The sequence below is a fragment of the Chinchilla lanigera genome, unplaced genomic scaffold (assembly GCF_000276665.1).
Source record: "Chinchilla lanigera isolate Chin_1 unplaced genomic scaffold, ChiLan1.0 scaffold00061, whole genome shotgun sequence".
NCBI lineage: Eukaryota > Metazoa > Chordata > Mammalia > Rodentia > Chinchillidae > Chinchilla > Chinchilla lanigera.
In genome coordinates this window covers 9922903-9935342 of record NW_004955462.1, presented here as the reverse complement: position 1 = coordinate 9935342, position 12440 = coordinate 9922903, and the positions used below count along the sequence as shown (strand labels likewise).

Sequence of the window (12440 nt, the reverse complement as noted above, 5' to 3'; positions counted from 1 at the left end):
CTGCCGCTCAGCTACATTCCCGGCATGAAACTGATTTTTAACAGGGAACACATAAAAACTTTATTCAAGGACATTACCTTAAATCTCAGCTTTGGGCCAGGGATATAGCTCAGTGGCACAACCACCTGCCTGGCAAGCACAAGGTCCTGAGTTCAATTCTGGATGAAAAAAAAAAAAAATTTAAATTTCAGCTTCTTGCTGAATGTTTCTTAAAACTTATTTTTAAATGCCTTTAAATTTTTTTATGAGTTCACTTGTTTTCGTCATCCTTGTCCCTCACTTGACTGTAAGCTTCTCATAAGGACCTTATTTGTCACGTTCCTCACTCTATCCTCACTAAATACACCCACTACTTAGCATAACATGACCATTTACAGATATAAAACACGGAAGAACCTCAAGCGCCCGCTAACCCTCTCTGGCGCTAGCTCTTGGACACACCCAGTATTACGTAACAATGGGCAGGAAATGCGTGCAGCCTTCCTCGTGACCACGCTCTGCCTACAACTCACCGCAGCCAATCAGAAGGCTGCACACCTGTGCCTCCTCCCTCCTGCCCCGCCCCACCCTGGGTACACGAGGTGGAACCTTCGGGCTTCTGATTGGTTTTTTCCCAAACAGGGCCAACGCGGCTGCGTGCTGCACGGTGATTGGCCAAAAACTGGTAAGCTGCCCGCGCAGGCGCGACCTCGGTTACTTAGGGCGGGAGTCCAGCGAGGGCGCAGAGGCTCCTGGTGTCGCAGGCGCTCGTCGAAGTCAGCGGGCGCTCGCCATGCCCAACCGCAGGGCCAGTCGCAATGCCTACTACTTCTTCGTGCAGGAGAGGATACCAGAATTACGTCGGCGAGGCCTGCCCGTGACTCGCGTGGCTGATGCCATCCCCCACTGCTCTGCAGAATGGGCGGTGAGGCCGGAGCGAGTGGGCCGGGCAGTTGGGCGCGGGGTGGGCGAGGGCCCGCGAAGGGAGGCCCTGGATCCGGTCTGGCCAGGAAGAACCGACGCCGGAGCAGCCTGCCGTGATACCTAGGCGTCCACGCACGAGGCCTCGGGTCTTCACCGCGGCTTCTCTTTTTGTCTCTTTCCAAGCTCTTGAGGGAGGAAGAAAAGGAGAAATACTCAGAAATGGCCCGAGAATGGAGAGCAGCCCAGACAAAGGAGCCTGGGTCTTCAGAGACGCAGGTAAAGTTAGTGGAGGGCAGCAGCCTGCCTGGTGCATGCGCACAGTCAACAAGTGCTTGGTGAGTGAATGTGTGAAATGCCGCGGACTCCCGGGAGACGAGGCAGATGAGTGCGGGGAAGAATTTTCACTTTTTCCCTGATGTCAGAATGTCTGTTAAACCCATGAGCTGCTGAATATTAGGGCAATTTAGTGTTAAGAGGCCTGGAGAAGCTCTGTTTGGAAATTTGAGGGCAGTAAATTTTGGTCAGCAATGGGTGTTTGCCCCTGGTGTCGTAATGTCTGTTAAACGCACAGGCTACTTAACATTAGGGTAATTTAGTGATAAGAGGCCTGGAGAAGCCCTAAACTTGGATCAGCAGTGGGAGTACAGTATTTGCTATTTAGGAGTTGTGCTAGATGACCTTTATAAATGTCTTTTTAAATTCCTACTATTACAAGGTTTTTTAAAAAGTCCATCACTCTGGAAGGCTGAGACAGTGGCGTTGCAAGTCTGAACCCGGCCTTGGTGATTCAGGGAGACCCTGTCTCAAAGTAAAACATTTTTGCAAGACACCTGGGGATGTAGCTCAGTGCAAAGACCCTTGGTTTAATCCCCACTAATGGGCGTGGTACTTTAATTTCTGGACGGTAAAAGTCATTATTTGCGCCAGTATTTTTAAGTGACATCTTAGTACCAAACCAGTTGCTGTCCTTTAAGTATTTGAGTAACAAGATTTGGAAAAGGCAAACATTTGTATGTTTTACAAGTAAAAACGGTTCAGTAAAGTTTGAGTACATTTTTGCGTAGTAGAATGTTGACGTATTAATAAAGTGATTTTTTGCACATTTGTATCAGGATAGTACGAAGTAAGGGTGAGGTTTTTCCTCCTTTCTCTGTGTTCTTTTTGTTCTTGAAATAGTGAAATTCCATTCTTAAACTGTTAACATTGGGTTAAAATTCAGAAGGCTTCTTTTAGGTTTGAGAGATTTTTATTTTGTGGATTTATGTTTGAGAATATGTGTTAGCCAATTGAATTTGTACTTACCGTAGTTATACTTGTGAGCTTTGGTTTTTCTTTATAATTCCTTACACAAAGTTTCTCTTCAAAATTAAGGTGTATATCTCCTTTGAGACTTGAAATCAGTATGATCTGATTTTTGCTTTGGTAAAACAATATTAGAGTTGTATGGTGAATGGTTTTCTTTTGACCACCAGTCTGGCAAAGATGACTCAGGAAGATTAGCTTAGAAAATGAATGGTGAACAAATAGTTTGCATTTATAGTTGTTGGTTATTACTATTTGCCTTTTGCCTTATGATTGAGACTATAGATTTTGCTACTTGTCTGCCTTTGCATTGTTTGTGTTATTGACATATATTCATTTGTTGGGTTTATTAGCCTTGAGAAGTTATGAAGTAATCTCTGTGTTATTTTGAAATTATTTTAGTAAATTTTATATAAGGTATCCTATGAGAATTTTAAGTTTGTGGTCAATGATTCTCTTCCTTTTTAGAAATTCGCTTCCACACCACTAAGGAGGCCAGGCATGTTTATACCAAAGCCGTGTGTCATACCCCCAGATATCTCAAGTTTGTCTCTAAAAAGTGATCAAGGTAGAGTATTCCCAATATATTTTGCTTAAATTTAGATGCTTAAAACACTGTTGACATATTGATCAGTAAAAATATTTTCTGTTTATTTTGATCCTCCATTTCAAAATAATTGGCTATACATGTTTAAGTATTACAGGGCTAAAGTTACAAGAATATGCATTTGTTGTGAAGTTTGTGTAACAAAGGTGTGATCTCTTGGTTTTTACTGCTTCAAATGTTACTAAATATAGATACTTAGACAGATGGGGAGATCTGTTGAGATCTGCTGTACAGCATAGTGATGGCTGTTAATAAGGTTTTGTAATTGTATTTCAAAGCTACTAGGATATTTTATATGTTTACAGTACAAAAAAAAAAGTGTGTGAAGTGGTGGATAATGTTAATGAGCTTGATTTGATCCTGCTATTGTGTATACATATATCAAGACCACATTGTATGCCATAAAAATATATGATTGCCTGTCAGTTAAAAATGTACTGTGGAAGCCAGGCATGGTGGTGCACACCTGTAATTCCAGCACTTGGGAGACTGAGGCAGGGATCACCGTGCGTTCGAGGCCAGCCTGGGCTACAGAGTGAGTTCAAGGTCTGGCTACAATAAGGAGACCCTATCTCAAAAAACAAAGTACTGTGGAGAAGGAATAAAGGTGAAGATGAACTATTGAGTTAGCCTAGAAGAGAACATAGCTAATAAAAGTTTGTAGGTCTTTCTGGCAGTTTGTACTAATTGTGTTATGCCTTTAACATAATATGCTTTTCTTCCTTGCCAGTATGGAGGATTGGGCTCAGGGCTTCTGAGCTGAGCTATGTGCCCAGTCCTTTGTTTTAAGACAAAGTCTTAAGTTGCTGAGTTACCCAGGCTGAGTTCAAGCTTGCAATCTTCCTGCCTTAGCCTCCAGAGTGCTGGGATTACAGTTGTGCACTGCCATGCCCAGCATGAATACACTTTTAACACTGGTAAAAAGGACACTCTCCTGGTCCGTAAGAACACTTCACATACTCTCATTTTTTTTTCTTATTTATAAGTGGTCTCGTGTGTACTGGTAAAAAGTATAAAAGAATTAAATTTTCCATGGTTACAGAGTTCTTTTGCATTCATTTTGCTTGACTTAATTTCTCAAAGTGCTTTATTTGTTGAATATGGGTCAGAGATTTTCTTCATCATTCTTGAGATTCAAGGCTGATCTATAGCTGAGGTGTTGTAGACCTGACTGTAAGTTTATACAAAAAGTAGTTACTAGTATAATCCTTGATAATAAAGGTAATTATAAAAATTTTAATTTGTTCATCTTGTATAGTACATGAGTTTTATCTTTTCCAGCTCACTTAGGAATATAGGTACGCAGAAAAATGTATCTAAAGTCTTTTTCCTCTTGACTTTGAGGCTTTTTAGAAGAGGTAATTTTAAGGCACTCATTTGCTTCTTTTATCTTACATCTTTAAAAAAATTTTTTTTTGTAGCTCTCCTTGGAGGTGTTTTTTATTTTTTGAACATTTATAGCCATGGCGAGCTACCGCCTCATTGTGAACAGCGCTTCCTCCCTTGTGAAATTGGCTGTGTTAGATATTCTCTCCAAGAAGGTATTATGGCAGTTTTCCACAGTTTTATAAATCCTGGTAAGTAGCCAGCTAGAGTAGATGCTAGATCTTATCTCCATTTATTAATAGTATTTGTTTTCTTAAAAAGCTGAAATATAGCCGAATTATTAAAATGCAAGACTTCATAGTACTTAGCTGAAAAACTGTTAGGAACTAAATATTGACATAGAGTTGTTGGTTCAGGTTTTTAATACAGTATTAAATAAGCATTAGGATTGGAGGGCTAGAATACCTTAAACATATAACCTGCTATTAGTGTATCTATGGCACATGTCTTGAAATTTTTCTAAATTTCTTTATGCCTTGCTCTTTTTTTTCCTCCAGTTTACCTTTCATCTCCATGGTCAGTAGTGTTTTTGCTTTGTAACCGTAATGATAGAATTTGGAGACTTGCTTCCCTTTTAACGGTAGTTTAGACAAAATGCCATGATTCTCATCATTGTCTCCAATTACTTCACATAATAAAAATACCCACCCATGTGATGACTTGGTCATATTGTTGGGTATTACTGTAGTACAGTTAGCCTCCAAATTTATGCTTCTCTCAAAATACTTTTATATTGTAGGCGAAATTCCACGAGGATTTCGATTTCATTGTCAGGCTGCAAGTAAGTACAAAGGAATAAGGTAAAATATAGGAATTCAATATAATATGTATACCTGGTTAAGACTTTATATATTAACACATAAAACATAAGCTGGGGAAGACAGATCTTACATTGTGGTTGGATAATCATCACCGAAGTGATAGATTGAATCGTGATCTTTAAAAACTTTAAAATATAAGTAGGAACATACCTGGTAAATTAATTTTCACAGTTCTTATTAAGCTGTGTATCTGATTTGTTTCTATATTGAATACATTGGAATTCCTATTGTATACTGGCTATTCACTGTGCGAGTGTCACTGGCTTGCTGTATCTTTGCTATCTTGAGTCTGATAAATCTTTTTTTTTGAAAATCTTATTTTTAAGGTTTTTATTTTACATTTTCTCTTCCTCTTTTTCTTTCTACTTTCTTTCTTGCTTTCTTTTTTTTAGGGTTTCACTATGCGGTTCAGGCTGGCTATAAACTCACTTTGTAACCCAGGCTGGCCTCAAACTTGCAACAGTCTACCTGCCTCAGTCTCCCGAGTGCTGGGATTACAGGCATGTGCCACCATACCCGACCTTACAACATTTTCAGGTTAATCAAATAAATTGAAAATGTGGTTCTTTAAAAAAAAAAAAGCCTATTAAAGATTTTAGGAATGTTTTCTTTATCATTCAACCTAATTGAAACTGAGCATGCTGTTGCTCGTTTAGGGAAAGTTAAAATGTTTGGAGCTCACCAATTTAAGCATGTCTTCAATTGTCAATTTGATAACTCAGGGAAATGTGCAAATTAATTAAGATAAATGACTATTAGAGTGACAGCTATGCCGACATAATAACTAAAAGTGGCTATGGTAATGTTATTGAGCTGATTTGGAGAAGACCATGTTTCACATAGTAACACACTGGAGCAGATTTACATGTGGATAAGATCCACTTGAGTAGTAGCTAAGAAACATGCATATAGATCTCTCAAACAACCCAGTGCCATCTAATCTTCTATGTAAATGAAATCAAGTGAATGCTTCCTGGGTGTCATAGTTTAGCATGTTAGAATCATGAAGAATTTTCAGGAATGGAAGGGATTTTGATGTGGGATCCAGTAACTTCTCTCCCCTAGTTATATTCCTCTGAAGAGGTGCTTCAAGTTCTGTCTGACTGCAAGACAAGGAGGTGTTGGCTGCTCTTTACCACTTCAACTACAGGAGCTCTGCTTCTGTTCATTTTACTGGTTAATGATTTCAGAGAAGTTCAGCTTTAAAAGAAGCAAAGCTTTGAATACTGATTTTAGCTTCCTTTACTAAAGGTCCATCAGCTCTTCAAAGGAAGCTTTATGCACACAAAAAAAGAATATAACATTTACTTAAAGTGTGAAGAATATTATTGAGTAGCAGTGCACCCACCAGTGAACCGAAAAAAACAGCACATTGCCAGTACCATTGACATTTCGTCCTAACATCTCTCCCTGGCTATATGCTCTCCCTCTTAAACAACTCTTCTGAATTTCGTGTTAATCATTCCCTTTCTTTTTTCTGAATGGTTTTACTATGTGTACATTGTATATTTATTTGTGATGTTTAATTTTGTCTTTGTAAATGCTTACAGAATTAAAATATTGTATGTATGTTTCTATACTTGTATTTCTTTTTTTTTTATTTTATTTATTTATTTTTTTTTATTTTAAGGATAAAAGGAGGGAAACATTAACAGACATACAACATTTTACAACATATCACAAGCACAATACAGACAATACAGAGTTCCAAACAAAGTGGTAGGGAATTAACAATGGTGGTTGTATTACATATTGATATCTTCAAAGTGGCTTCTCATGAAAACAGATATAGACATGCAATACTGGTCAACCAAAGACTCATTGACAGTTTCTTTCAGCATAGAAACAGCAGATAGAAGAACTTGTATTTCTTAACTCCATGTTATGTTTTATCTATTTACTCTACCTTCTCTGCCTTTTTGTTTCCTTTTGAATACTGGGCATTGAACCTCAGGAGTATTGAGCTACATCCTCAGCCCTTTATTTTTTGAGACAATGTTTCACTGAGTTGCTCAGGCTGACCTTAAACTTGGAATCATCCTGCCTCAGCCTCCTAAATAGCTGGGATTACATCACTGTACTTGGCTTACGGATTTTTAAAAAAAAATTGTGTGCAGATTCCTGTTTTGCTTTTATGCCTTGTATTGTCATTGTCTGTGGTCTTTTAATGAACAAATATTTTTGGTTTTAATTTTGCAAATATATTAATGTTTTATCAAGTAAACCTTTATGCCTTAGTTAATAATTCTCCTCTACCTGAAGGTTATATAGTCTCTATTTTCTTGTAAAAGATAGTTTTGTTTGTCATATCAAAGTCCTTATTCCCCCTCGAATTGACTTGTATATAGTTTCATTTTTTCCTGCATATAGACAATCAGTTGTCTTCACCTCATTTATCTACTAATCAGTGTGTCCAATATGTGGTGGCACCTGTATCACATCACACTTCTGTTTATGTGTTTTTGTACTCTAGTCTGTTCCATTGGCCTATCTTTTTTGAGCATGAGTATCTTATTCTTAGCACAGTAGTTTGGTAATATTTATTTAGACCTTGTTCTTCCAGAATATTGTGGCTACTTTTGACCCTTTTGTCTTCCATAAACAATTCAGAATTGATTTGTCATATTTTGCAGAAATGCCTTCTTGTGATTTAGATTCAATTACCTTAAATAGATGAAGTTGGAGAAAACTGTTATCTTTATAATATTAGGTCCTTCTGTAAACATGTTATCCTCTTGTTTTCCGTGTCTGTAATGCTTTTCAGTAGTATTGTAATTTTCTTCATAGTGATCTTAATATAGCTTTTGTTAAATCTATGTTTTACCTTTTTGAGTGTTTTAATTAACTTTTGAAATTATACATCCTAACTGCTTATATTTTGGTTTTATCCTACCTGCTACTGGAGTTTTTAGTAGATTCCTTATGAAGTTATATCTGTGAAGTCACTTCTGTTCATTCTAATCTGTCTTCAAAATTTTTTTGCAAAATTGCCTTAGTATGCTGGCTAGGACCTCTAGTTTATAATGCTTTACCAATGAGAATACTATTTTTTTTTTTTAGAATACTGTTGTCTTAGTTATTTTTGTCTTTATTGCTGAGACAAGATACTTACACAATTGGTCTTTCTCACTTCCTTCCCAAAAGGGACCTGAGACCTTTTGCCCAAGTTACTGTACATTGTGGAAAGAGTAATGGTCAAACATTTCTGGGACTACGGAACACTGGTTGTGAACTAACCCTTCTGATTCCAGGGAATCCAAAACATCACTGTGGCACTCCAGTAAGAGTAGAGGCCTATAGAGGTCAGGTGATCAAAGGAGTTTTAGTAAAGGTCTGACTCATAGTAGGTCCAGTAGGTCCAGTAGGTCCTTAAATCCATCCTGTAGTTATTTTCCCTGTTCTGGAGTGTATAATTGGGATACATGTACTTAATACTTGGCAGAGTCCTCACATTGGTTCTTTAACCTGTTGTGTGAGGGCTATTATGGTTGGGAAGACCAAATGGAAACTGTTAGAGTTGCTTTTGCTTGGTAAAATAGTAAACCAAAAGCAGTATCACATTCCAGAGATTAGTGCCACCATCAAGGACTTGAAGGATGCAGGGGTGGTGGTCCTCACCACTTCTCCATTTAATTCTCCCATTTGGCCTGTGCAGAAGACAAATGGGTCTTGGAGAATGACAGTAGATGACCATAAACTGGATAAAGTTGTGACTCCATTTGTAGCTGCAGTACCAGAAGTGGTTTCCTTGCTTGAGCAGATGAACACATCTCCTGGTACTTGGTATGAAGTTACTGATTTGTCAAATACCTTCTCCATACCTATCCATAAAGACCATCAGAAACAATTTGTATTTAGCTGGCAAGGCCAGCAGTGTACATTCACTGTCTTGCCTCAGGGTAATGCTAATTCACCAGCCCTGTGTCACAACTTAGTACACAGGGGTCTTGTTCGCATTTCTCTCCCACATGATACCACATTGGTCTATTACACTGATGGTGTTGTGCTGATAGGGCCTAGTGAGCAACAGGTAGCAACCACTATGGAGTTGTTAGTAGAGCATTTGAGAGCAAGAGGATGGCAAATAAAGCCAACAAAAATTCAAGGTCCTTCTACCTTAGTGATACTTTTAGGAGTCCAGTGCTGTGGAGCATGTAGAGACATTCCTTCTAAGGTAAAAGATAAGTTGTTGCATCTGGCTTCCCTTACAACCAAAACCCAGACACAACGCCTAGTGGGGCTATTTGGATTTTGGAGGCAACACATTCCTCAGTTAGGTGTCTTACTCCAGTTCATTTACCAAGTGACTCAGAAAGCTGCTAGTTTTAAGTGGGGCCCAGAACAAGAAAAGACTCTGCAACAGGTTTAGGCTGCTGTGCAGACAACTCTCTCACTGGGGCCATAGGAGCCAGCAGATCCATTGGTACTTGCAGTGTCAGTAACAGGTAGAGATGCCGTTTGGAGTCTCTGGCAGGCACCCATAGGTGAATTGCGGTGGGACTCTTGAGGATTTGGGAGCAATGCTCTGCCGTTGTCTGCGGACAACTACTCTCCTTTTGAAAAACAGTCCTTGGCCTGCTACTTGGCCTTAGTGGAACACTTAACTATGAGACTCCAGGTCACCACGTGACCTGAGTTACCTATCCTGGCCTGAGTATTATCTGATCCACCAAGTCATAAGGTTGGGTGTGCACAGCAACAGTCTGTCATTAAATGGAAATGGTATATTCATGATTGAGCAAGAGCAGGTCCAGAGGATATGAGTAAATTACATGGGGAAGTTGCCCAGATATCTGTGGCTTCTATGCCTACTATACTACCTTCTGTTTCCCAGCATGCACCTACGGCCTTGTGGGGTGTACCATATGATCAGCTGTCAGGAAGAGAAGGCTAGGGCCTGGTTTATGGATGGCTGTATGTATTATGCAGGCACCACCTGCAAGTGAACAGCTGCAGCATTATGGCACTTTTCTGGGACATACTTGAAGGACAGTGGTGAAGGGAAGTCATCACAGTGGGCAGAACTTCAGGCAGTGCACCTGGTAGTACATTTTGCCTGGCAAAAGAAATAGGTAGATGTGTGACTGTATACTGATTCATGGACTGTGGCCCTTGGTCTGGCTAGATGGTCAGGAACTTGGAAAGAATATAACTGGAAAATTGGTAACAAAGATATTTGGAAAAGAGATGTGGGTAGACCTCTCCTTGTGGGCAGAGGGTATAAAAATATTTGGTTCCCATGTAAATGCTCACCAAAAGATGACATCGGCAGAAGAGGACTTTAATAATCAAGTAGGTAAGATGACCTGCTCTGTGGATAGTGGCCAGCCTTCTTCAGCCACCCCTGGCGTTGCCCAGTGTGTCCTTGAACAGAGTGGCAGTGGTGGCAGGGATCGAGGTTATGCATGGGCTTAGTAACAGACATCTCACTCACCAAGGCTGATCTGGCAGTAGCCACTGCTAAATGCCCAATATGCCAGCAGCAGAGGCCAACGCTGTCCTCAATATGGCACTATTCCTTGGGGTGATCAACCTGCAACCTGGTGGCAGGTTCATTATATTGGACCCCTTCCATCATGGGACTGTGCTTTGTCCTCACTGGCATAGACACATATTCTGTATATGGATTTGCCTTCACTGCACCTAATGCTTCTGCCAAAACTACCATGTGTGGACTCATTCAATGCCTTATCCACCATCATGGCCTTCCACACAGCATTGCTTCTGACCAAGGAACACATTTTGCAGCCAAAGAAGTGAGGCAGTGGGCTCATGCTCATGGAATTTACTGGTCTTACCATGTTTCTCACCATCCAGAAAGGTGGAATGGTGTTTTTGAAGACACAGTTAAGGTGCCAGCTGGGTGGCAGTAGCTTCCAGGGCTGGGGTAAGGTACTTCAGAAGGCCATATATGCTTTGAATCAGTGCCCACTATATGGTGCTGTGTCTCCCCTAGCCAGGATTCATGGGTGTAAGAATCAAAGGGTAGAAGTAGGAATGGTACCACTTATGATTACTTCTAGTGCTCCACTAGCAAAATTTTTGCTTCCTGTCCCTGCAACCTTATGTTCTGCTGGCTTAGAAGTCTTAGTTCCATGGGGGAGTGGCTTTTATCATGAAGCACAACAATAACATTGAATTGGAAGCTAAGAGTTCCATCTGGTCATTTTGGTCTCATACCTCTGAGGAAACAAGCTAAAAAAGGAGTCATAGTGTTGTGAGGGGTGATTGACTCTGATTGTCAAGGGGAAATTGGACTACTCCACAAAGGAGGGAAGGAAGAATACACATGGAGTGCAGGAGGTCCTTGGGGCACCTCCTAGTATTACCATGCCCTGTTACTAAAATCCGTGGGAAACTACAACAACAACAATAAGCACAATGACAAATGGCCCAGAGCTTTCAAGAATGAAGGTATGGTTCACTTCACCAGGGAAAGAACTAAGACCTGCTGAGGTGCTTGCTGAAGGTCAATGGAATATAGAATGGGTAGTGGAAGAAGGTAGTTCTAAACACCAGCTATGACACTAATTGATCAGCTACACAAAAGAAGATTGTAATTGTACTGTTTCTCCCCTAATATGGTTCTAATGTAATATAATGTTGGTAGACAATACTGGTTCTTAAGGATTGTTAAGCTGTGTTACAGTGTTCAAGTTGTGAAATGATAAGAATAAGCATCACCCAAGGAAAACTTACCATTTATTCTGGTGAGGGAATTAGTGCCTTTGCGTTTATACACAGGGTAGTTGTAACTTGTTAGGCATAATTACAAGCATGTTTTTATATCTGGAAACTGGCTTGAAGAAATGTGTCTGGTTGCCAAGTTGAAAAAGGGAGGATGGTAATGGTTGATAGATTTTTGTGAACTTGAGAAGTTTAACTCAGCAGGAGGCCAGGGTCCTCAGTTTGTAAACATTCCCATCCTGTGCAAGAGTAGGGCACGAAGATGGTGGAAGTGTTACACCTGTGGGGAGGGGTAGCCTGTTTACAATGTAAGGGAGGAAAAGAGGCTTCTTGTTCTCTTCCTTTTTTGCTCTTGCTGCTTTTTCTATCTTCTGCCACCTTGAGCCATTGCCCTTTACCATGACACCCTGCCTTGGTGCCAGCTGATTACAGACTGAAACCTCCACAAACTCTAAGCTGAATAAACCTTTCCTTCCTTAACTTGGGGTGTCAGGTATTTTGTCTCAGCAGCAAGAGAAAAGTACCTAAGAACTATTTTCTGTAGTTTCCTTCTTTACTTTTAATTTTTTCAAGCCCTCTTCTAATTTTTGGTGTGCACTCTTTATCAAGATAAAGAAGTTTCCTTCTTTTGTCATTTGACTGGGGAAGTTATAAGTTGAACATTTTAATGAATACTTTCTGCATCTCTTACGACTTGTGTCTTTTGTTCACATAATTTGCTAATGTTCAGCCAT

The 12440-nt window shown here is 39.9% G+C and overlaps 1 protein-coding gene across 3 annotated transcripts in view; it reads left to right on the top strand.

The window, feature by feature from the left end:
* Positions 1-528: 528 nt before the first annotated feature.
* Mael (maelstrom spermatogenic transposon silencer) overlaps positions 529-12440 on the top strand; it is a 31837-nt gene continuing 19925 nt past the window's right edge. For 2 of the 3 annotated variants that reach the window (XM_013521361.1, XM_005398236.1), the window contains exons 1-5: positions 675-904; positions 1087-1179; positions 2674-2773; positions 4234-4389; positions 4938-4979. In XM_013521361.1, coding sequence (XP_013376815.1) covers positions 773-904; positions 1087-1179; positions 2674-2773; positions 4234-4389; positions 4938-4979 — 523 coding nt within the window. In that variant the 5' untranslated portion in view covers positions 675-772. The other variant, XM_013521362.1, reaches the window with a different exon arrangement.